Below are 24,963 nucleotides of genomic sequence, written 5' to 3'. Positions count from 1 at the left end.
TAAAAACATGCACACTTTTATTTAATGAAAATTACAGTGGAATTAATATGGAATGAAACATGTCAACCCTTTGTGACCATTGAAAAAAAAAAATCCTTATTCTTGCATCTTTCATATTGTTAAGCTAAACAATGTCCCAGGTTCTTTCCTAAGTGCATGCATTTGAAAATAATTTAGTTTTATTATCTTCTTAGCATGAAATGTTTCAGGATTGTTGTTATGGTAGTTTACATATATTATGTGTTTCTTCATACCCTAAAAAGATCAGAATATTTGCTATGATATATGAATCTTGATGATTCACCCTTGTTTGCTTCATTATGTGTTTGTTAATATTCCTAACCTCCCATTGAATCCAGTTATATTTATTTTTAACAAGAGAGTTTAGAATTGTTACGCCTACATCCATTCCATTTATGTTTCTCCTACATTGCCAATGTATTTTCTCGGGCCAAACCATACTGAGCAACAGCACTTGCAGTTTGTATTCGACTTCACGTTCAGCCATATATTGGCACATTCGTTCCTTATCCCTATGATTACTATTAATGTAATCTTTATATTCTGTCGTATATAGCTCTTGACTAGCCGATATGAACATAAGAGTAAGGCGGTTTATTTCATTCAACAGACAAGCACAAGTTGAACTACTCTCACCTTCTAAATGAAAATTACACTGTAGATCATTATTGCTGTTTTTATTTGTGGTATAGAAGGTAATACTCTCTGTGGAATCATGGTATCCATTAATCAAATTTTGGGCGAGTAAATGACAAAGATTTGTAATACTATGTAAAACTGGTGGAAATGTATAAATATTACCCCGACGGTATAATACATTTCGAGATTCATTAAAAGATTTATTTATTGTTATTTTGTCTCCAAATGTGTGGATGTTCTTATTTCGGATATCGAAGACTGCCAGATTTTGTAAAACAGGTAATTGGAATAAGATTTGATTATTTCCATAGACCCAGACATATTTTATATCATATTCTGACACCAGAGTTTCTAGACATTCGCTTAAGTTATTTAATTCTTCTTGGTTTTGGTTTAATTCTTCATCTGTTATTTCATCTTTGTTCGTTTTGGTATTTATATCTAGATATCTATTAATGCATTTGAAGGGGAAATGAAAGACCGATTTATCTACATAACAATAACCATTAGCCATATTTACTACTGAAGCAGAGGCTTCATATAGGATATGTCGTTTATGGACATATCCATTCGATTCAGAAAATGTTTGTATATAATTAAAAGCTAATAAAAAACAATTTTCCATTATTATTAAACCTCTATTTTTTTAAAGAAACAAATGTACAGCATATGTTTGATATTCTGTTAAAATAAATTTTTGTATGAATTTATTATAACTAAAAAACAATAGGAAAAAAAAGAAAAAAGTAGCAATGGGGTTAATAAGAATTTTAGTTGCTATAATCCTAATTATAGTCGTTATAATAATTATTTATTTACGCGGAAAACGTATCAATGTCAGTAAGGCTATCAGACATGATCCGATTCATGAAACAACATTACAATCCACCATCAGTCCAACAATAACAAAATTATCTGAAACATTACAAACCACCATCAGTCCAACAACAACAACAACAACAACAACGTCCTCTGAAGTACTTCAAGAAACAACATTACCATCCACCATCAGTTCAACAACAACAACAACAACAACAACAGAGTCCTCTGAAGAATCTAATATAATCATCTCAAAGTTGGAATCATTATTCTCCCCGTTTATCAGAGATATAAATACCTATAAAGGTCTCGTAATTATTCCTAAACCACCAATTTCGTATAATCCTAAGAATAGAATCGAAAGTGAGAATACAATCATTAAGCCTTTTAATAGCTTCCTTTTAAATTACAATAAAATCCACAGATATTTAGATAATAATATTGTCTCAAATAACACAAATTATGTATGGCAAAATTCTAGTTACGACAAGGGATATTATACCAAAAATCCAATTATTTTAATATTTCCTTGGAATATTAATGATTTGAAACCTAATGTTTATACAGATCAAGGTGAAATACAAGATGTTAAATTAAAAAACCATATAAATGCAGTACGGACCAAATCACATAATAAAAGAAAAAAATTTGACATGGACAAATTGTGGATATCATGTACGCATGCGGCAAGTCAAGATATATTTATCCAGGGATTCTCTAAGTATGATTTTCCAATTAAAGAAAATTCATTACCACCATTTGTGGTAATGAAACTTGAACTTCAAGATGGTAATAATGAGGTGGAATGTAAAATGGTGGCTAAGAACATTAATTCCTCAGAAACCTTTGCTAGCATTAAATTTAATATCTATGTGGAAATCTCGGAAGAAGAACAAGAAACAGGAGGAAGATCAGGACTCCTCCCTGATATAGTTTCCGATTATGAGTCCAGAAACGTAATATTCGAGAGAATGTAAAATTATGGTATCCTGTATTCAATGCAAGAAATAATAATTTCGAATGCTGAAAAATCAACATTGAATGTCCTATTCAAAATAATGTGCGTTTCATTTCATTTCAATAAGATAGAATTAACATTGGACTTCAAAATAGGTATTTTTTTCTCACCCCATAAAAAATGAGTGAAATTGTTAAAACAATCTTGAGTATGGTACATTTCCCTGAGGATGGGACCTCAGGTTTAAGAGAACGTATAAATATAAAAACTTATTTAAACAATGTTTCTGCTAAAGATGATGATGAAACAAGAACAATCATATTACTAAATATATTGTTTCATTTATTTGATCTATCTGATCGATACATAAAATTAATAACTAAAACATATCCTCTTATTAAAAGTCAATATCAACAAAAGGAAACCATAGCTTTATTAAATAAACAATATGATGAGTGTAATAGGGAAAAAAAATTCCTAGAGACTGCGATAGCAGAAAAAGAACGCGAAATACTCGATTTAAATAAACAAGTTGACAAGTTTACAACTGAAATAGAAAAACAAAAAAATATAATAAACAAAATAGAAATTGACAACAATGAATATGAAGAAGAATTGAAAACCCAAGTATTGTATTTAGGTCAATTAAAAGAATGTGAAGATAAAATAGAGGAAAAAGACAAACAAATAAAAGAATTAGATAATAGAAATATAGAAAAAGACAAACAACTAACAGAAAAAGACAAACAAATAACAGAATTAGGTAATCAAATTAAACAGTTAAATATTCTAATTAATTCAAATAATACTGAAATAAAATCTAAAAACGTTGAACTCAATAAAAACCTACAACTATGTACCACACAGTTATCTGAACAAAAACAAGAAATAAATAGAATAAATGAAAAATTCACTCAAAGTCATAGACATATTAATGAAAAACATCAACTAGAAGAAACTTACAAAAATGAACTTGAGAAATGTAACTATGAAAAACATGAACTAGAAAAAACCTATATGAAACAAAAACAAGCCCATCAACGGCAATATGAGGAGTTATTATCACTCAAAACAAAAGAACTTGAGAAACATCGACAAGAAGAAGAAACTTATAAACAACTTCAGGACCAAATGCTAAATAAATATAAGGAATTCTTGGCGAATATAAACACAATAAATAATTCTAATAATACATTATTTAATAATTTAAAAAAAAATCTATATTATCAAATGATGATATAACTGAATGTTTTTCAAATATATTGTTTATAAATAATAGTTATTCAAGTGAAAAAAATAAACTAATTGAAGAAATAATAATAAAGATTATTGATCATTTTAATACAGAACACAAGAATTATATTCAACAAGAACACACAAATAGAATGGCTAAGTTAAATGACATTATTAACAATAGTAATTATAATAATAATGATCTACAACCGGAAAATATAGCAAATATATTATTTACTAACGAGGAAGAAAGAGGGTTATTTAATCATATACTAAATAGTTTCAAAACTAATATTACTGATGAAATAGTAGAAAAACACAAAAAAGAATTAATGCCTTATGTTGATTTAAATGTTGTTTTAAAGCGTCAGTTACAAGAACCAAATTATTTGGCTAAAATGTTAGTAGATGAACTTGCATCTATGGATTTAGTTAAAGAAAAGATAATAGAACAACTTGCGGACTTATACAAATATACAAAAGAAATAAATTATGAAGTTATAAAGGTATATACTTTTATTACAATTATATATACAATTTATCAGAACGAACTTAAAAAAGACTTTAGCATACGAAATATAAAACACTTCTATGTAATTATTTTGCAAGTGATTCACAAATCATATGGTGATACTTCTAAAATATTAGCCATTCAACAAATGCAGGAATCAGAAAATTCGATATTAAAACAAACAAATAAAGAAATGAATTCTAAAATGTTAGTCATGGCTTCTGAATTAAAAGAATCGAAAATACATTTGTCGATGATTAATACAATTGACGTTTCTTCAGACTATGATGAAACTCTAGTAGAAAAGTTCACTTCTATTATCAGAACTATTATTAATGAACTCGATGCTTACCTATCAGAGAAGTGCCGAAAAAAGTATTTGTTATTAGCATTCGATCAGATTAAAGTAAAAGAAATATTTTGTAGGAATAGTGTTGCCAAAAATGAAATGAAACAATTATTCTATTCTCTTTCGAATCATATTTCTAAATTTATATTCTGCGCCCAGTTCTATAAAAATCTTGTTACGGTAATAAACGATAAAATTCTTATGCCTTCTATTCAATTAAACCTATATTTTTCACAAAACTTATATGACATCGATACTATGAAAACAGCTTTATTAAACTCCCAAAATATAAAGAAAGCTATTAAAACCCCTTCTGTTTTTCCCATTATATATAATATTAAGGGTTTAACACTGATTGGAGAAAAAGTTAACATTAACGACGATGAAATTTACAAAAACCAAATAGTGTCTATTGATAACAAGGATAACAATTTAAAATTACTTACATTATTGAACAGTGATGATATTGAACAAGAAAAGAAATGGTTTATTGAAACACAAATAATAAAGAAGTATTTAAATGTAATCGGCGATGAAATCATTTTAAAAACAATTTCCTCTCAGAAAGTTTCATCACAGGAAACAACAAAAACATCAAAAACATATAAAACAACAGATTCGGGGACAAAACAAAAAGATGCCAAACAACGATCAAAATTAAATACCCAAGACAGACGAAAAAATGAAATATTGACTCTGAAAAAGAATCAAAGAGGAAAACAGTTCATGAATAGGAGAGGAACAGATGGAAAGCAATTGGAGGAGGAAGTTGATATTAATCCAATAAATGACACCAGTTCATCAGTTGAAGGTAAAGAATGAGGATATTAAACCAATAAATGACACTAGTTCAATAGTGCTAGAAGAAAAGAAGGAGGTTGAAAAGGAAATAGAAGAGGATGTAATAATGCTAGACGAAAAGAAGGATGATAAAAAGGACTTTTTTGGGGGGGGGGGGGGGGATAATAATAAAAAAATTAAAAAAAGGAGTAGCAGGTCGGGGAGTAGGCAAATTAACTCAACTCCAAAAAAAGAGGGAAAGAGAATAGAATGATTTAAAGAAAACATTCAGCCTTTGATTATATACTACTTATCCATTAAATTATGTGTTTATGATCTAACAAAATAATCAGAATTAGAATTTAGTAATCGGCCTATATTAATAAAAATATAGAAAATATTAATGAAAATAACTTGTATTGATTCAGCAACCTATGGTGGAGGGAGGGGGATGGGATAGTGGTATAAAAGGAGAATTTCTGCCTATTTAAGAGTCACAAACCCTTGCTCTCTCTCCAGCTCCAGTGTCAGGTATACAGTCTACTGAAATTAAGCAGTTTATCATTCAGTAGGGTAGTGGCGGGCGTCATTACAGTTTAACTATTGATCCATATGCAGTCATCTAGTCCATCAAGAATTACATAACAACAAGCTTCAATAATCAATTCCTTACCAGTTCAGTTTATGAATCAAATCATAAAAAAAAAACACACATTCTATTTCTTATTGTTATAGTACCTACATTAACTACTTATGTGCGCAATGATCAGGTACAAGGAACAAGTCAGAATATACCACTTCCTAAGCCATTTGGAAACATATAAAGAGAGTATAGTGTAAAATGATTGACTTGTAATTATTTGTCTCTTTCAGGTAAATTAACATTTAGAGTTGATTTTTTATTCATTATACTACAGTAAAACACAATTATAATAGTAATTTTAATTTATTGTTATTCGTTCTTTCCTCCCTCTATCCTCCACCACCCCTTGTTTCCGAACTGATGAAGGGTTTCGAGATAACTACTAACTCTTCTGAGGAAGCAAAAGAACAAGCTGAAAGAGGCCAAGCTGCATCTGTCTTACTTGAGCAAATGTCTTGTTTGGTTGAATCAACGGTAAAAGCAAGGTCATCTTCTTCATCTTCTTCCTCATTATCGTCTTTATCGTCGTCCTCAGACGCATTCGAAAGTGACCGGTTGATTGACAAACTAAAGGGCTTGGTACTAAATAAGGCCATAAAGAGAAAGATGAAGAAGAAAGAAAAGGCACTAAGGAAGCTTGATTCTAGAAAAATCAAAATGGCCATGGTCTTCAGATGGAGATGATGACTCCAAGTCAGGGGAGGAATGGGAGAAGCAGGAGAATGTGGAGGAATGTGTCTTCGGTCAGGAAACAACAACAGGCACAGGTATGTATTTGTAATTAACTTTACTAATAAGAGGATTAATTTCAGTTGTACGTTATTTATTTTTTTGTGATTAAAAGTTTTTTTTTTTAATCTGTGAATTCCTATGCTCTGTTAAAATTTATTCGGTAGAGAATATATTAATGTCTTTCTTATTTGCTACTACACAGCTCTGCAACTTCCCAAAAAGAGATGTCGAAGTGACAGACACTAAATGGAAGATAGAAGTTGTTCAGACCATTCGGAATTTACTTTATTATTTTTTTTTACCGAAGCCATCATGGATAAAATCACACAGACTGGAGAAAAAAATGAGGAATGCCTGTATAGCAGAACCTTGAAACCGGTTTCTGAATGTTGTTGGCTGCATTGTGGTGGCTTATTTCCCCAAGAAAATACTTTTACAAAATAAGCATGAATGGACAGTTCAATCAGAAAATAGTAGTAGTTGTTAGTCACTCTAAATAAATAATTGGGGTAAAAAAAGGTAAAAGAATGAGATACTGAATATATTATAATATTTCCACAAATTAATTTATTTTATTATCCTACCCCAACCCAAATATTTCCAAAAGGCTCCCAGGCCCCCACCTTTTTCTAGTATTTGGGCAATTTTTAATTCAAATTCACTTTTTTACGTAACTCCTTCAACCCAGCAGCCAAAAGCACCCGTGTCGAGCAATAGTGGGATCGCATCCGTGAGTGGGCATCCCGTAGCAGTCATACTCCCCAATTTCATTAACTTTCTGTCGCCCACAAGTTAAGGTAAAGAAGCTGCGCTGAAAAAAAAATTGAAATAATGCTTATTGATGTCACAGAGAGAACATCAATACACCTCAATCAAAAGAATATTGATTAGAAAAAAGGATGAACACCACCAACCTCAAGCAGAAGAATACTGATTTAATAAAAATTTTGGGACCGTTGAAGGTTGAAGTCAACATTTTTAAAAGTGATATTTTAGATAAAGTGTTGAAAACCTTGTGATCAAACTCATGGCGGCGAAGTCCACCTAGTAATGCAATAGCTGGTTGCCCGGAGCAGTACTGTGTCAATTGAGCCATATATATAAATATTCGTTGCCGCCGACCACTCTCACTCTTATATTACATCCACTGATGGCCAGCTTCGCTGCTCTTCCAAAGAAAAAGTTGTCGGAGATGCTCTCTCCTCAGATGAACCCCAGGATGGAGAATAGGACACCAGATACGCTGAAAAAAACCTTGAAACTATGCTGGGAAGAGGAAGAGGAGACACTAATATTGAATATAGAGAAAGAGTTGTTACAAATAATCCACGACATCAAGCTGAACAACACCAACCTCAAGCAGAACAATACCGACATCATCAAGCAGAATGAGACAATACTTTTGAAGACAGACCAAGAGATGTTACAATTAATCAGCAAAATAATCACCAACATCAATCAGAACAACACACTATTGAAGATGATAGAGCAAGAGTTATTAAAAATAATCACTTACCTGAAGCAGAACTACACAGACCTCAAGCAGGAGATTGATGATTTAAAAAATGAAATTAAAGAGTTGGAAGGCTGAAACAACCCGCCTTTCTTTTGAGGAATTGATATGTGCAACCACTTGGAAGTCATATTAATTTATAATGGGACCGAAGAGCCAATGTTATTCAAAACTTCCGCACAGTGACTGACATAGTGACTGACGTGGATACATCACCGACCTGAAGAAGAAGAATACAAACCTCTGGCAGGAGATTGCTGATTTAAAAAAAAAAACTTTCGAACAGTTGAAGGCTGCCTCATTTCATTTTTAATTCCACTGTAATTTTCACTAAATAAAAGTGTGTATGAATTATAAAATATATTGCTTTATTTTTTTTTTAATTTTGCCTTTATTATTCTAGTGTACATAGGTAGGGGAATGGGGGCACCTTTTAATTTCACTGTAATTTTTCACTAAATAAAAAGTGAGCACAGAATGGGAACAGATGTAGTATAATTAAAAAGTAAGATGATAATGTCAGTATGGCTGGCACTAGTTCCGGTGAGTGTCAGTACAAGTTGTCATATGTCGGTATTGTGAAGACTGTCTAGATACGTGAAGGTGGGTTTGGAGTGAATGAGGACGACGCCTTGCACCCACCTCCTCCAAATAGATGGGAGGGGGGACAGGAGACATTTATAGCTTTTTGGAGACATGATATTTAAGCATGATCTCATTGATATATCAAGTGATTCTTCCATTGAAGTTGGGGAGGAGGAAAACATCTATTTGGAGCCGAGGAAATAATCATTAAATTTTGTGTGTAAAGTTACTTCACCCGATTATCCCACGCTGGGCTGGATGCCCATTCATCTTTAAAAATTCGTATGTACAAAGTAGTGGGTAATTTTTCTTCATATTTAAAAAAACTACGGACAGTTAATTGGATGAGGGTATACTCACACACAACATATTTGTGTTTTTTCAGGTGGTAACTTAAGTTGTCATCACACCCATTAAACAAAACCAATTCATCATCTTGAAATACTACTTTAATATAGTCTATTTCAATTTTTTCCTGTGATGAGGCCTTCGACATCAAAATCACTTGATAGGTATTTTCAAGCTTGACTCCATTATTTTGTCTCATGAATAATTCATATTTTATTCCCCACTTTAGTAGTATTTCTTCAAGTTTTATTAACATAATCTTTACAGATTCAATTTCCCATATTTCATTGGGGTTAGTAGGGTTGGGTTCAGTCTTTTCAGATTCAGCTTCCCATATTTCATTGAGGTTCATTGCTTTGCCTGTAGGGTTGGGTTCACTCAGAGTCTTATCATTTTCAAAATTTGCTGTTGTCTCGTTAATATCAGTCATAATGATGATCTATTTCAAATCTGTGAATGTAAAAAAAAAAAAAAAATATGTTAAGGCATATGTAACTTAACTAATCAATCAACATTTTTATCTAAGATAGTATAAGGTGATGCAGGACTAATAATTAGAGTAAGACCAAACAAGACCCTACCTTACCCAAACTAAGCCAATATAATTATATTATCTTATTATATTATAATATTATCAAAGTGGACTCACTAGATACAGCACAGGACTAGGGTTGTAACTGACAGTTGAATTCTTTTATATCTATCTTTTCAAATTCTGACTTGAGGAGTAGGAGGATGAGGAGGAGGAGGAGGAGGGGTAGGGGTGAGTTAAATCGCCTTCAAGTATATAAAAGCGTTATGCCCAGTATTATTACCTCAGTGTTAAGTGGTCTGATGCAGCATGCATATATCCATAGTGATAACTATTTAATATTATTTAATTGTTGACATATACAACAACTATGGATTCACCACTTTCTATAAATATGTTAATGATGACCCTTGATAACATATACCAAAACAAGATGAAAGAAAAACTTCCAGATACATTTGGAGCATCATTTCAGAAGATGATTTGCTATGCTGAAAACAGTTTAAAGTCTTCGGAATTGTAAGTATCATTATTATAATATGTTAATAATATATATCATATATATATTTTTATAATATCCATACCCCAATAAATTATTACTTATTTTTTTTTTTTCGTTTTGTTTGTAGGTATGAATTTTTTTAAAAACATTGAAAGAAAAAAAGAAGATAAAACGAATAAGTGCAAATGTCCCACATGGAATCCTATCCCCTGAAGACGACCCTGCTATTCTTCATGATATAAAGGTCAACTGCTATGGCCCTGATGACACAATCTACAACAATGATCCTGAAGTTCGAAAAAATGTTCCTCGTGGTGTAACACTCTTGGAGTTTAAGAGACAGTTTGATTTAGTGATCTTTGCCAATAAAAAATTTACTGGTGGTATTGGTGATGAGGATGATAAACAACCGGAAACAAATGATCTATGGAAACAATATTGCTTAGAAGATCTCAGTACTACTACTTCTAAAGTAGTTTGTATGACTAAAGTGAATGGTGAATCAGCTCATTTCAGTGGCAGATACATTAATGGTAAATTTTTTTTAATTACTGGGAGTAAAAGTGTTCATATGTTAATTGGAGAAAGGGAAGACATTGAGCGGTATGATGGAGAACGTTATGTTGTTGCTAAAGTTGTGGCCAGATCACTGTGGGATACATTGAATAATATGGATATTATGAATCGACATTTGGTATATAGTATCTTACACTATACTAAATGTACAGCTGTGTGTGAGCTTCTTCAACCTGACAACCAACATATTGTTAACCTCAGTCACTTGGATAAGCATCAACTCAACGTTATCTGTTTTACTCCATTGTACAACGAATATGAAGAGACTAGCCTTCTTGCATTACCTCCACACTACACACTCAACCTGTTTACGGCATTAGACTTTACATCTCCTGCCTATTCAATAATTGAAGCTAAAGATGTAGTGAAACACCAGAATAAGGTAGGCAAACAAAAAAGTCTATTGTACAAGGAAGTGCCAATTTATATTATCACATTTTTCAATACAATTTCTTTTATGAAACTATATTATTAAATTATTTTTACAGGTGCGAAGTGATCTTTACAAAGAAGGTGAAGTTTTTTATTTTCTAAATGAGAATGAAGAAACAATTGGAATGATAAAAGTAAAAACAAGATGGTATGTAATACTTAGAGCCTTGAGGGAAAAAGCAGTTTATTGTTTTTTATCCAAGAAAAAAAACAAGCAAAATTGGAGTTTAGAGAATAATATTCACTTAACTCAATTACGACTAAATGAAATTCAGAAATGGCTCAAGTTCTCGATTTATATTTTACAAAGATGTAAGGTGAGTATGATGGGTAAAGCACCTACCTACTTTGTTTTCATAAAAAGACCCTCTTAAGAAATTAATTATTTGAAAAATTAGGTTGAAAAATAAGGGATTTATAACACTAATAAATAATTATCATTACTTTCAGGAAATGGGGACAAGTTTTCTACAGTGGCTAAATAAAAAGTAGAAAAAAAACATATTGCTGTGGAAGATATTAGGCCCCAATTTCCAACAATATGGAGCAGGTTTCTTTTTGAAAAAAATTTGACCGACAATTTTGAAGATGATGAAGAAGAAGAATTAGGTGGTTAGTTACCATTAACTTTAGTATACAGTGGAAGGCATTGGGAAGACAACCAACTCAGTTACACGTTTTCATCTTGATCATCTTTAGAAGTCTATAGAGACAAATTACCGTCTTCATTACTGTCGAGAAGTGGACTAGGGACAATTAATTAAAATATGTTTTCTAGTAACACCTGTGGTAGGGATGACATCTTTTAGACTGGAGTTTGTATTGATTTACACATGATATATAAAGTGTTCATCAATAAAATAAGTAAGTAGTTAGGTAGTAGTGTAAAAAATGTAGTAAAATTTCCACAATTAAAATTTCTATTTTTATCACAGAATTTCCACTTGGTTCCCTATATTTTTCTTACTATTATTTCAACTTTTTACTAAGGGATCTGGTAAAGGATTTCAGCTGATAAACTCTATAGTCCCAATTTTAAGTCTATGAGTCAACAGGAAGAGGAGGAGGAGGGGGAGGAGGGGGGAGGGAGATTGTGTATTATATAAAGAGAGAGAGAGAGAGAGATGCCTCTCTCAGTCACTAACTAGTCAGTCTAATACAACACTCACATTTTGTTTTCATAGCAATGAGAGAAGAAAAAAATCGTTTGGAGACTTTTAAGGACTGTAACTTCAGTGTAAACAGTCATGTACTTGCAAAGGCGGGTTTCTATTATACTCATAAAGCAAATATTTTAGAATGTTCAATGTGCCATTTTCAAATTGATGCCACGAACGTAAACAAAGATGAAAATAGAATCATTGCTTTACATAAGAAAGAGAAACCAGAATGCACATTTAATCAGAATGTGAAAAGATCTATTTCTAAGAAGTTTGATTCATATGACAGTTTACGGTTTGAAAAGGAACGTTTGGATACCTACATAGATTGGCCACTTGAATGGTTAGAACCATCTGATTTGGCTCGTGATGGCTTTTACTATCTTCGAACAAATGACCACGTTGCTTGTGTCTTTTGTCGAGGCATTGTTGGTTCCTGGGAAAGAGGAGACACTCCCAGAGGCGAACATCAGTATCACTTTCCCCATTGTCAATTCATTCGAAACCAACCAGTGGGAAATTTTCCACTGATATTTAATGAAAAATTCGAGGGTTATTCCATTCCACTGAGAAATAGTAAAAATTCGTCCTATAGACAAGGAATAGATGTCTGTGGTCTAAGTTCTATGACAGACAATGGAGTTCACCAACATACCATCGCCAAGCGAAAAGAATACTTAACACTTGAAAGTCGCCTAGCAAGCTTTAACAATTGGCCTGAACGTGTAACACAGAAACCAACTGAATTGTCAGAAGCTGGATTCTTCTATTGTGGTTTAAGTGATCATGTGCGCTGTTATCATTGTGGGAATGGACTTCGAAACTGGGAAACTGATGATATACCTTGGGATGAACATGCTCGCTGGTACCCAGAGTGTACCTTCCTCTTCTTGATGAAAGGAAAAGAATTCATTGATCAGGTATGTCAGCTAAGTAACTTGAAATGAAGGTTGACTATTATTATTGTAATCTTTATAAAAGCCATTTGTAACATTAACTTTATTTTTTTTTTCAGGTTCAAGGGGAAAGGCCACCTTATGAGACAAACCCTTCAATAACCCATATCAATGAAGATCAACACAAACTTATTAAGGAACTAGACATAACTAAGCACCTTATTTCAATGGGTTTCCAGGAAGATCATGTGATGACAACGTATCATAATCAACTCAAAGAGAAGGGGTTACCTTTCTTTGACATTGCGTCAAGTATTGAAGCAGTCTTGCAGTACATAGAAGACGAAGTTAGAAAACTTCTAGTAAATAAATTGGCATTGGCTGAAGTTGATGTTGTCCCAAGCCCACCCATGTCTGATGGAAATGAGTTGGCTTCTGACACAAACCAACAAGTAGAATCATCTACAACTTTAATGGAATTGGCATTGGCTGAAGTTGATGTTGTCCCAAGCCAACAAATGTCTGATGGAACTGAGTTGGCTTCTGACCAAAACCAACAAGTAGAATCATCTACAACTTTAATACAGCCTATAGTAGATGAATTGGCATTGGCTGAAGTTGATGTTGTCCCAAGCCAACCAATGTCTGATGGAACTGAGTTGGCCTCTGACCAAAACCAACAAGTAGAATCATCTACAACTTTAATGGAATTGGCATTGGCTGAAGTTGATGTTGTCCCAAGCCAACCAATGTCTGATGGAACTGAGTTGGCTTCTTACCCCAATCAGCAAGTAGAATCTACAATAGTTGATGAATTGACATTGACTGAAGTTGATGTTGTCCCAAGCCCACCAATGTCTGGTGATTCTAACCCACAACCATTATTTGGTAGAATAACTGATCAAGTTGCCGCTCTCCCAAAGTCAGAAGGTACAATTAGACACAGAGTGATTGAGTGTAAGATTTGTATGGAGAAGGAGAGTGAGTTAATGTTTTTACCTTGTAATCACATATGCACTTGTTTCAAATGTGCGTCAAACATATCCACATGTCCAATTTGCAGAGCTGAGATAAAATATACTATTAAAGCAATTATATCATAGTAAAGAATATTTTAGATGTGTGATAATGATATGATATGTATGATTCGAGAGCAATACTGCAAAGCCTAACATGTTTGAATTGATGGAAATGAACGTACAGATGTGCTGGTGGCTGAAGGTGCTGAGGGAGACCATATTGAAAATACTTCATACCCAAGACTCTTCTAAGAAATTAGAAAACTTCATTGTCAAGAAAGTTGTGTTGGATACAAAAATATGTCCACACCTACAGTAATAAGGATGATTTTAGACCATTTACATAAGATAATGTATCCTATCTATCAACCCGGCTGGAAATATATGAATTTCAAATCCTATTATTCCTATAATAAATACCTTATAATTATTATTGACGAAATATTATTCCTCTCCCCAGATATAATCTCAGATGAGGAAAAGTTGTAGTTTAGTTATACCAATGTGTGTGTGTGTATCCTTTCAAAATAGATATTTCTATTTTTTTTTTGTCTTTAAGGTAGTATAAAAGTGTCACTAAGGTAGCCTGCAGCAGAACACAGTTTATGGATTAATTAGTGGTAGAGTCGCAATCCAAGCACACTACACTACATACTACCTCTTGATATAACTTTCTAGACAGTGAAAGTGAACAAACAAGCAGTACTATTCAATCTCTGGCGGAACTGAAGAAGCAAACAACCATTCCACAAACTAGTCAAGCCAATCAACCAACTTGTCTGTCAACTGATCTACAACCACCCAACCAATCTGTCCATCAACTGGTCTACAACCACCCTTTTTCTGTTGGAAGTTTCTTTCTAGGGAAGTGGATAACAATTGATCATATAAAATAAGAGAGCACATACTGTTTTTCATAATGGTTGCACCATATGAATTTGATGACATGCAATTGTCAAGGTCTTTAGTACGTGTCTCAGGCAGTGCCTATAACACAGGAGTCATTTTAGACTTAAGCAGAACATCCACTTTCGCTGCTACAGTTCCAGTGGACCCATTGCCTCCGAAATTAGCAGGACCCAGAACACAACAGCAACTATTGCTGAATATTAATAAGCTGAAACATGAAAACCATATTATTCAACAACATTTGTCAGTTTTGTATAAAATGTTTAAAGAACAGGAGAAACAAATTTCTATGTTGAGAAGGGGTATAAGGGAATAGAGCATCCAAAAAAGTTCCTTTTCCGAAACCACTATCTCCTCCTACTTACTCAACACACCCACCATCTCCTCCTCCTCCTCCAATTAATTCTCTCAATCCATCATCGTCCCCTACAATTTCTATGAGAATCAGGTAATTGTCACCTGATCGTAGAATTATATTAAATCAATAATTTAAAAAAAAATGAGTGAAATTGTTAAAATAATCTTGAATACTATAACATTCCCAGACAATGGTTCCTCGGGTTTGAGAGAACGTATATTCATAAAAACTCTTATTAACAATTTTGTTGTTGTGAATGATGATGATAAAAGAATAATTCTATTATTGAATAAAATGCTTCATTTGTTTACTATCTCTGATCGATATATTAAATTAATAACCGAAACATATCCTCTTAAGAGTCAGAATCAACAAAAACAAACAATAGCTCTTTTGAATAAAAAATGTAATGAATGTGAGAATGAAAAAAGTGAATTAGAAATTAAATGTGGAAATCAAGATGCCACAATAACAGATTTAAATACAAATGTGAGAGATTTAGAACTTACTATTGTGCAGCTTACAGAGAAATTAGGAGACCAAGAAAATGAAATAGAGAATTTAAAGAAGGAAAATTCAACTCTTCAAGATAATCAAATGAAGCTTAGATTCCAATACGATGATGAAAAGAAACAGTATGAAACAGAATATGCATTTATGTTAGATGAGAAAGATAGACAAATTCAACATATCTCCGAAGACAAAGACAAACAAATAAAAGACTTAGCTGATGAAAAAGAAAAACTAACTGATTTAATAAATTCAAATAATACTAGTATAAGTCGTCAACAACAAGAAGAATTAAATAGGAAAATAAATACAAATTTAATGTCTCTTAAGGAATTACCAACTAAAATTAGCTGCATGTGAAAACGATATAAGGATCCAGAAAATGCAATTTCTGGAATGCCAACAAGCCTTACAAAAATGCAACTATGATAAACAATCAGACCAAGAAGAATATAATAATGTATTAGTATCCCAAAACCATTATGTTCAAGAATGCCAACAAAAACTACTAGATTGTGAAAATTCTAAAAAAATAAAGTATGACGAATATAATACATTAGTAAAGAATATAAATGAAGCAAATAAATATAATATTGAAACATTAGAGCAACTTTATACAAAACCTACATTATCGAATAGCGATATAATTCATTGTTTTTCAAGCATATTTCCTTTAAATGATGATAATGAATCGAAAGCAACAGGAAAATCACAAATTGAAGCAATAATAAATAAGTTCATTCATCAGTTAAATACCAAACGTGATAACTACATTCACGAAGAACGTGAAAAGGACATTAAAGATAGGATTTCCCGTTTAAATTATATTAATAATAATGATCTACACCAAAATAATAATATTCTTAATATTTTTACTAACGAAGAAGAAAGAAATTTATTTAATCAAATATTAGAAAAATTTAAAACTAATATTATCGATGAAACAGTATATGAACACGAACATCAAATAATACCTTATGTAAATGAAAATGATCATTTAAAACGTCAATTAGACGAACCTAATTATGTTGCTAAATTGTTAATAGACGCGGTGGCATCAATAGTTTTAGTTAAAGAAATTATAACCAAACGAATTGTTGACCTGGAAAAAGATCATAAAGGAACGAATGAGGAAGTTATAAAAGTTTATGCATTCGTTACTATTCTATATACATTATTCCAGAAGGAAATAAGGCAAGATTTGAATGCAAATAATGTACAACGCTTTTATTACATTATCTTGAACGTGATTCGTAAGTCCCCTTCTGATAATATTCATGAAATACTGGCTTTACAACAACAAAATGATTTACATGTTAAGACCTTACAAGAAGAAAATGAAACAATAACTTCTAACCTGTTGACCATTCAACAGACAAATGCTAGTCTCCAGGATTCCAACATACAAATGCTTTCAGAATTAAGTGAGACAAGAATGCATTTGTCGATGATTAACCATCATGAGACTTCGGTGGACCCCATAGAATATGAAGAAACTCAAATGAATAAATTCACATTAATCATCCAAGCTGTCACTACTCAGCTTGATGCTTACTTGGCCGGGACATGCAACAATAAGTATTTAAGATCAGCATTCGAAAAACTCTCAATGAGAAAAATGTTTTGCAAGAATGAAATGGCGAAATCTGAAATGATGCAATTATTTATTTCACTTTCAAATCATATCTTCAAATTTATATTCTGCGCCCAGTTCTATAAGAATCTTGTCACGGTAATAAACGATAATATTCTTCGGCGTTCCATTCAATTAAACCTTTATTTTTCAAGAGAAATGTATAACCACCGAGATATGCTATCTGAAATATTGAACATACCGATGATAAATGAAGCTATAGAAATAGCACCCGTTTTCCCAATTCTATACAATATTAGTAAATTAACACTGATAAATGGTACGTATTCTATAAGCAACAATGAGGATAATAATCAAATAGTGTCTATCGATAACGAAAAGAAGAATTTAAAATCGATTGCGTTATTACACGAGGCTAATATGGAAGCAGAAAAATCGTGGTTCCTTAAAAACCTAAAAGTTAAGTACGAAAGTGTATTGGGTGATGACAGCATTTTAAAAGCAATCGCCTCTCAGAAAGTTTCTTCGCCTGAAACTGTTGAGAAAACAACCACACAAAAAAGAGATAAAACGAACTTAAAAGACGCAAAACAAAGGACAAAAGATAAGACTCAAGGCAGGCGACAAGTCGAGGCATTAACAGAGAAAAAGAATCTAAAGGATAGACATATAAACACTATAAGGGGAGGAATAGTTGAAAATAAATAAGAGGATGTCGATGGTAAGCAGTCAACTCATTAGAGAAAGGAATTTTGTAAATACCTCGCCCCCCCCCTCAAAAAAAAAAAAAAAATAAGAGACATCAGAGATTGGAAAAGGGGTTCAAGTTCATAGTAAGTGTGAGTTTGTAAAGATTTGCCACCATTCTCCAGTGTGTAATAAGCCAAATCAACTCGATGAGGATCTTTGGTGTTATGGCCAATTTTCACACAGGCATTACTAACCTTGTAATTAACCGAGATTTCAAATGACAAGGTATATTTTAATTGTTTTGGATTTCATCTAGATCAGGTGTCTGATACTTTTGAGAAAAAATAATATCACATATTATATTTGTATGAGGAATAAGCTTACATTCTAATTCCATCTGAGGAAACAGCGTGAGTTCTTTCTGAAGAGAGCTTTTCGTACCACTTTTTTTTTTCTTTGGAAGAGCAGCGAAGAGTGTGTGACTGGCCGTCAGTGGATGGCCGGCGGCCACGAATACTTATATATGGCTCAGCTGACACAGTGCTTAGTCAGAACTGGGACTTTACGTGGTACTAGTCTAAGGAAGATCAGCAGGCAATTCCCAAAAAATACCGAAAACATTGTTGATATTTTCAAGCTTTATTTTATGTCATATCCTATATCAAAATGGCAATTGTATAAAATGATGATTCTTCAGTTATCACAAAAATATATTTATTATGAAAATGAACATGAGCTTCTGATCAATCACATCCATCGTAAAGGTGAGCTTATATATGTCGATTACTTTAATGAAGTTATAGCCAGTGTAGTTTTGAAGATGGTATGGCGGCATTCAACTAAGCGACTCTCTAATTATTGAGTCACAACTGCAATATACAACAATGCTGAGTTGGGGGATGATGGGGGGGGGGGGGGGGGAGCTAGAAGGGCAAAAGATAAGCGAGTTATGGTAGGTGGCGACAGAAACACTGCAGTTAGTCTTATTCAACTCCTGCTAAGAGGTCCACACCTTCGGGCCAGGCTCCGCATCATATCGAAAGGTTATTATAGATGGCTCTCTCAGCTACAGAGATATTTAATATACTAATGTATGTGTGTATGTTTCTTATTCTTTTTCAAATAATTTTTTTTTTCTTTCACGGTAGTAACCTGTCCATCAACTGCTCAACCACCACCCAACCAACCTGTCCATCAACTGGTCAACAGCCACCCAACCAACCTGTCCATCAACTGGTCAACAGCCACCCAACCAACCTGTCCATCAACTGGTCAACAGCCACCCAACCAACCTGTCCATCAACTGGTCTACAACCACCCTTTGTCTGTTGGAAGTTTCTTTCTAGGGAAGTGGATAACAATTGATCATATAAAATAAGAGAGCGCACGAGTGTTTTTCATAATGGTTGCACCATATGAATTTGACATGAAATTGCTAATAAGGTCTTTAGTACGTGTCCGAGGCAGTGGCTATAACAGAATAACTGATGGTTCGGTTTGTTTAGACTTAGGCAGAACATCTACTTTCGCTGCTAGAGTTAGAGTGGACCCATTGCCTCCGAAATTAGCAGGACCCAGAACACAACAGCAATTATCTAAAAGAAGCAACATTGGAGTAAATTCAACTGGAGCGGCAATTCCATCATCTTCCACAGTAGGTCAGACTGTTGTTGCAACAACTTCCCATGAACTCAGTGCAGAAAATGCCAGTAGAAGTGTAAGACCCGCCAGACTCAGAACACATGGACCTATCAGTATTTCCCAAGGAAGCGACATTGGAGTAAATTCAACTGGAGCAATAGGTCAAGAAAATGCTGGAAGTAGTACCAGACCCGCCAGACCCAGAACCTATGGACGTACCAGAATTTCCCAAGGAAACGAGATTGGAGTAAAGACTGTTTCAACTTCCCAAAAGCGTCCTTGTCCCCAAGACCCAAGTGAAGAAAATCAACCCATAACAACAATGAAGGAAATTCTTCTTGCAAGTAAAGGGTCCCGTATTTTAATCTTGACCCACCAACAGGTTCATCAATTACTTGCCAATACGTTGACCACAGAAAAACTTGTGCTGGATATGAATAATCTGATCCAAGAAAACAAAGTTCTTCAACATAAAGTGTCACTTTATCAGGAAATCTTTAGAAACAAGGAGAAATTAATTTCTATTATTAAGAAAATGGGAATAAAGGTTGCATAAATAATTATATGATTATTTAAGATGATTTTTGTTGAATTCATAACATGATAAACTCTGTCAATGTTTCTGAGGTCAATAGCATATGTTATCACAGAATACTTTATGCTGTGTCATATATATTACTTTGTAATGTGAATGTGGATTTGTGTGTATGGTTCTAGTTGAACCAAGTTTCATTAATAGTATATAAAAAAAATATTAATATGCAGTATATATCTGGGCAAACTATTCCAGATTTAATCGATATAAGCAATAAATTTTTTTATATTTTTCCCCCATCATCATATTCCTCACCTTTTAATCAAGATATGAAAAATATTATGGCTTGTGTGAGTATTTTAGTTCAAAAATTATTTAGTGAAGCTAATGTAAATCAAGCAAATATATATGTAATAGATAATAATGATAATAATAATAATAATAATAATAATAATAATAATTATAAACCTCTGCCAATAAATATATTTAATATAAATTCATATGTGGAGGTAGGTTTACTAAGAAAAAAATAAAGAATCAACCAAATTAAAAATACATTTTTTAACTACTAGTGATGAAATAAAAGCTATTTTAACTATTCAGTAAAAAAAAAAAAATATTTCTTTTATGTTGATATATAGAAGAAAAGACACAAGGATTAATCAGTATAAAAGATGCTGTGTATAGACAATGATTTAAAATACGAGCAAGAGCGATTAGAAACATTTATTAATTGGCCTGTAAGTAACCCAAAGCCCAAAGAGTTGGTAACTAATGGCTTCTTCTATCTGAAAAAAGGAATAGAATGCGCTTGTGCATTTTGTTATGTCTATGTAAATTCTTGGGATGATATTTTAAATGATGACGATTATTTCAATGAAGATATAATACTCATTTTAAATAACAACACTATTAAACTTAGTGAATTTCATAGGAGAATAAGCCCTAAATGTCCATTTTTGAAGGGCGAACCAGTAGGTAATATTCCTATTGAATTTTCATCTTATCTCATAGAACCCAAGTATATTAAGTATAATAAAGATTTGGAATTTGAATTAGATCAAAAAAACAAATTACCCAAGGGGATACTCTCCCATAAAACTCCACATCATGAAAAATATAGTGAGGTTAGAGTTCGCTTGTCTAGTTTCAAAGACTCGTGGCCACTTTCAATAAAACATCCCAGCCCAAAAGAGTTAGCCCAAGCTGGTTTTTTTTATAAAAAACCACCTCGTGGAGATGAAGTAATCTGTTTCTATTGCAATATGCATTTTCGAAATTGGAAAGAAGGTCATGATCCATGGATAGAACATGGGCGTTGGTCAACACAATGTTATTATATATTGATCATGAAAGGGCCTGATTTTATTAAAAATATACGTTCATCTACAATCACTAAATATCCCCCCAAAATATTTTCTAATGATATAATTATGCAAATGATGAACAAATTAGATATTTTAGTAACTTTATCTAAAAGTTACAAACGCGATATTGTTAAAAGAGTATTTAAAGATGTAGTAATACTCTATGGATGATCATTTAAATCATATGATCAAGCTATAGCTATTATAACAAGATATTTATATTTTAACCAAAGAAAATTTAAAAGGGTTAAAATCATAGAAGAAAATAATCAAAACGAAAAAGATGAAGTTGGAAATATATGTTTAACCTCAATGAATAATGACACAGTAACATTAACCAGGACTTATAATGAGCCTAATACAACTACTTATTGTATATCTGATCCCAAATGTGATCAGATATTGAGTTTTACTATAAAGAATTTAGGACGTCAACAACTCACAGTTTCATCCGATTGTCAACATGATAAGAATTTAATGAATACACGCTGTAATATCTGCCAAGATAAAGAACGTTGTGTTCTCATTTTACCCTGTCAACATTTTTGTGTCTGTGAATTGTGTCTTTTACAACTTAGTAACTGTCCAATATGTCGCAATTTAATTAGTCACGTAACTAAAGTATATTTTTCTTAATCTGAAATAATTTAGAGTAAAGGAGTTATTAAAAATGAAATTAAAAATATATATCTCTTTGATTTATAAAACAACAAATGAAATATATTTTTTGGTTTAACTAATTATATCTTTCGTTTTACTTAAAAAAAAATCGCCTCATGCTGTAATGATGGTATTGTGGTAATTGATAATTCTCCAATCTGAACTATTCATTAAATTCATGGTGACGTCCACCTAAACTAAAGTTCCCGTTCTAAATAATAAGGTTGCGACATAGCTAGCTGGTTGCCTAGAGCAGATGCAGCACTGTGTCAGCTGAACAAGAGAATATGAAATTTACGAACAATGGCTGGCTTGTGCCAAACACAGTCAAAAATATGGATCCATTTATTTAGAAATGATTATAAAGCATTTTTTTTCTTGGAATAATAGCGAATGTATTATTATTTTTTTGGGGGGGGACCTAAAATCTTCAACTGTTTATGAAAATATTTCAAACTGGGGAAAAGGATAAAATTTTGGGGATACTGAAACCGAATGTTGGAATGTAGCTACTTTGTATAAAGAGATGGATACCTTCATAACAAAAATACATTTCAGTTTTTATAATTTGATTTATTAAATACAATTTTGTACAAATTTATTATAAAATTTTTTAGCTATCAGATATTCACGGAAGCTACATGTGACTGATTGGCAAGTAATCGGACCAGTATTATAGATACCATTTAGCAATCCTTGTTCAGTTGTCACAGTCCCAATAATCACATCCACATGAGAACATTTAATTAGAAGCTGTCGTCCAGCAAGATAATTATCATGTAATATTACTGGATGACCAAACATGTAATCACCTTTTTCATTATGAGATAAAACATTCATTCTGATGACAGCGTCATATGTGTGCACTGGATCTCTCAAGTAAGACAAACAGGCGTTTACATAAGTATTTTGGGTTAAAGGAACCGTGGATACTTTTTCCCAATACCTATCTAAATTGAAGAGGTTATAAATCATTTTATCTCCTTTACCATGGACATTAATAAGCATGTCCACTATTTTCTTCACTTTGTCTGTAATTATTTCTCTGAAGAATTTCTCATTAAGGATACATTTTTTCTTGACAATTTTTTGTTGTTGTTTTTTTTTGGATGATACCATGACTATTATGATTGCCTTGGAACTTCCTGCCTCCTCTTATACAAAAGTATAATTAACATAAATCTATATCAGATTCCTTAAATATATATATGTGTGGTGAAAATAAAATTTAATTATCTTCTTTTAGCAACTGATGTGATAAAAATCTTTTCATCAATAACATTATAATATAGTTTGTATATTATTTTAAATTTTGAATTATATCCTAGTTAGTAGATGAATAATTGGTGTTCAGGGAGAAAAGTAATCTGTAATCCCCAACTCATTATGATATAATTCAAATTGGGGAAAAGGATATAATTTATAGTTTTATCTTATAAGATAAAGGTATATTATCATCTCAGAGGATTAGTTATAGTTTGCATTCTGTAATTGTATAATTTTTGTAGTGATGCTGAAATAGACTGTATAAAGAGATTGATATACTCACACTCACTGAAGGTCCTGAAAATCTAAGAGCTGTGGAAGATTTAAAATCAGTAGTTAACAAGAGTAATAATATACACGATTTTTAGGATCTGGACCAGTGAACATGGATGGTAGTGTGAAGTAAGTGTGACCGAAGTTTATTAGGGGGTACTTCTTTCTTAATGTTGATGATGTACTCTGGGTCACCTGATCTAAAAAAAATAATAAATATTATGGCTGATAAGACAAGCTGAATAAGTCAACCTAAGCTTAGTTTAATATAAAACTCGACCAAAAAGATAGTGGAAAGTGTTCTTCACAACCGGACGCCCTGGAGTCTGGCTGAGGTAACCTCGCTGTATATAAGATGGCGCGTGTCGCCGTCGTCGCCACCACAGTGTTCAAAACCACAGCAGTCTAACCAACATCCTACAAGAAAACTCATTCTCCTACAGCTACAGCACCCTGCTATTTGAGAGAATTAATTATCTGCAGTAGAATAATAAGAATATACTGCTCATACACGTTTGACAGGGGCCGGCGCCTGCTACTCTGACAGCATCTCGTGCTGGGTTTTGTATGTGTACAGAAGAGCATGGAAGGGGAAGTATTCAAGATAATAGTCTTGTGTCTACTAGTTTCCACGAGAGTTGAGGCTGACACAATGGTCGGTCCCGAGAAGATCAAGGTCAAGGGGGACACTGCAGATTACATCCAGATGTCTGCTAATAATAACCTCATTGTTGGACATCAGAACCAACAATCAGCTGCAGGTAAGATCAGTCATCCATATATACACACATACTCCAATTGAAAGTTTATTTAAAGTCAATAGTTATGACCAGATTCTTAGACACATTAAGTAAGATAACACAAATCAAGTGGTAATTTCTATATAAGAGACACAAAATATTAACCTTACTT

At 32.6% G+C, this 24,963-nt stretch overlaps 1 protein-coding gene across 1 annotated transcript; it reads left to right on the top strand.

Moving 5' to 3' along the window:
• The first annotated feature begins 8,722 nt into the window (after positions 1 to 8,722).
• LOC123749455 (death-associated inhibitor of apoptosis 2-like) lies at positions 8,723 to 16,385 on the top strand. Its single transcript, XM_069338155.1, has 6 exons — positions 8,723 to 8,741; positions 10,321 to 10,620; positions 12,358 to 13,253; positions 13,349 to 13,723; positions 14,018 to 14,210; positions 15,991 to 16,385. Exons 1-6 carry the CDS (start codon positions 8,723 to 8,725, stop codon positions 16,383 to 16,385), a joined length of 2,178 nt encoding a protein of 725 aa, XP_069194256.1.
• Positions 16,386 to 24,963: the final 8,578 nt, after the last annotated feature.

The sequence above is a fragment of the Procambarus clarkii genome, chromosome 39 (assembly GCF_040958095.1).
Source record: "Procambarus clarkii isolate CNS0578487 chromosome 39, FALCON_Pclarkii_2.0, whole genome shotgun sequence".
NCBI lineage: Eukaryota > Metazoa > Arthropoda > Malacostraca > Decapoda > Cambaridae > Procambarus > Procambarus clarkii.
The sequence above is the reverse complement of the archived record's forward strand: the minus strand, read 5'-3'. Positions and strand labels throughout refer to the sequence as shown.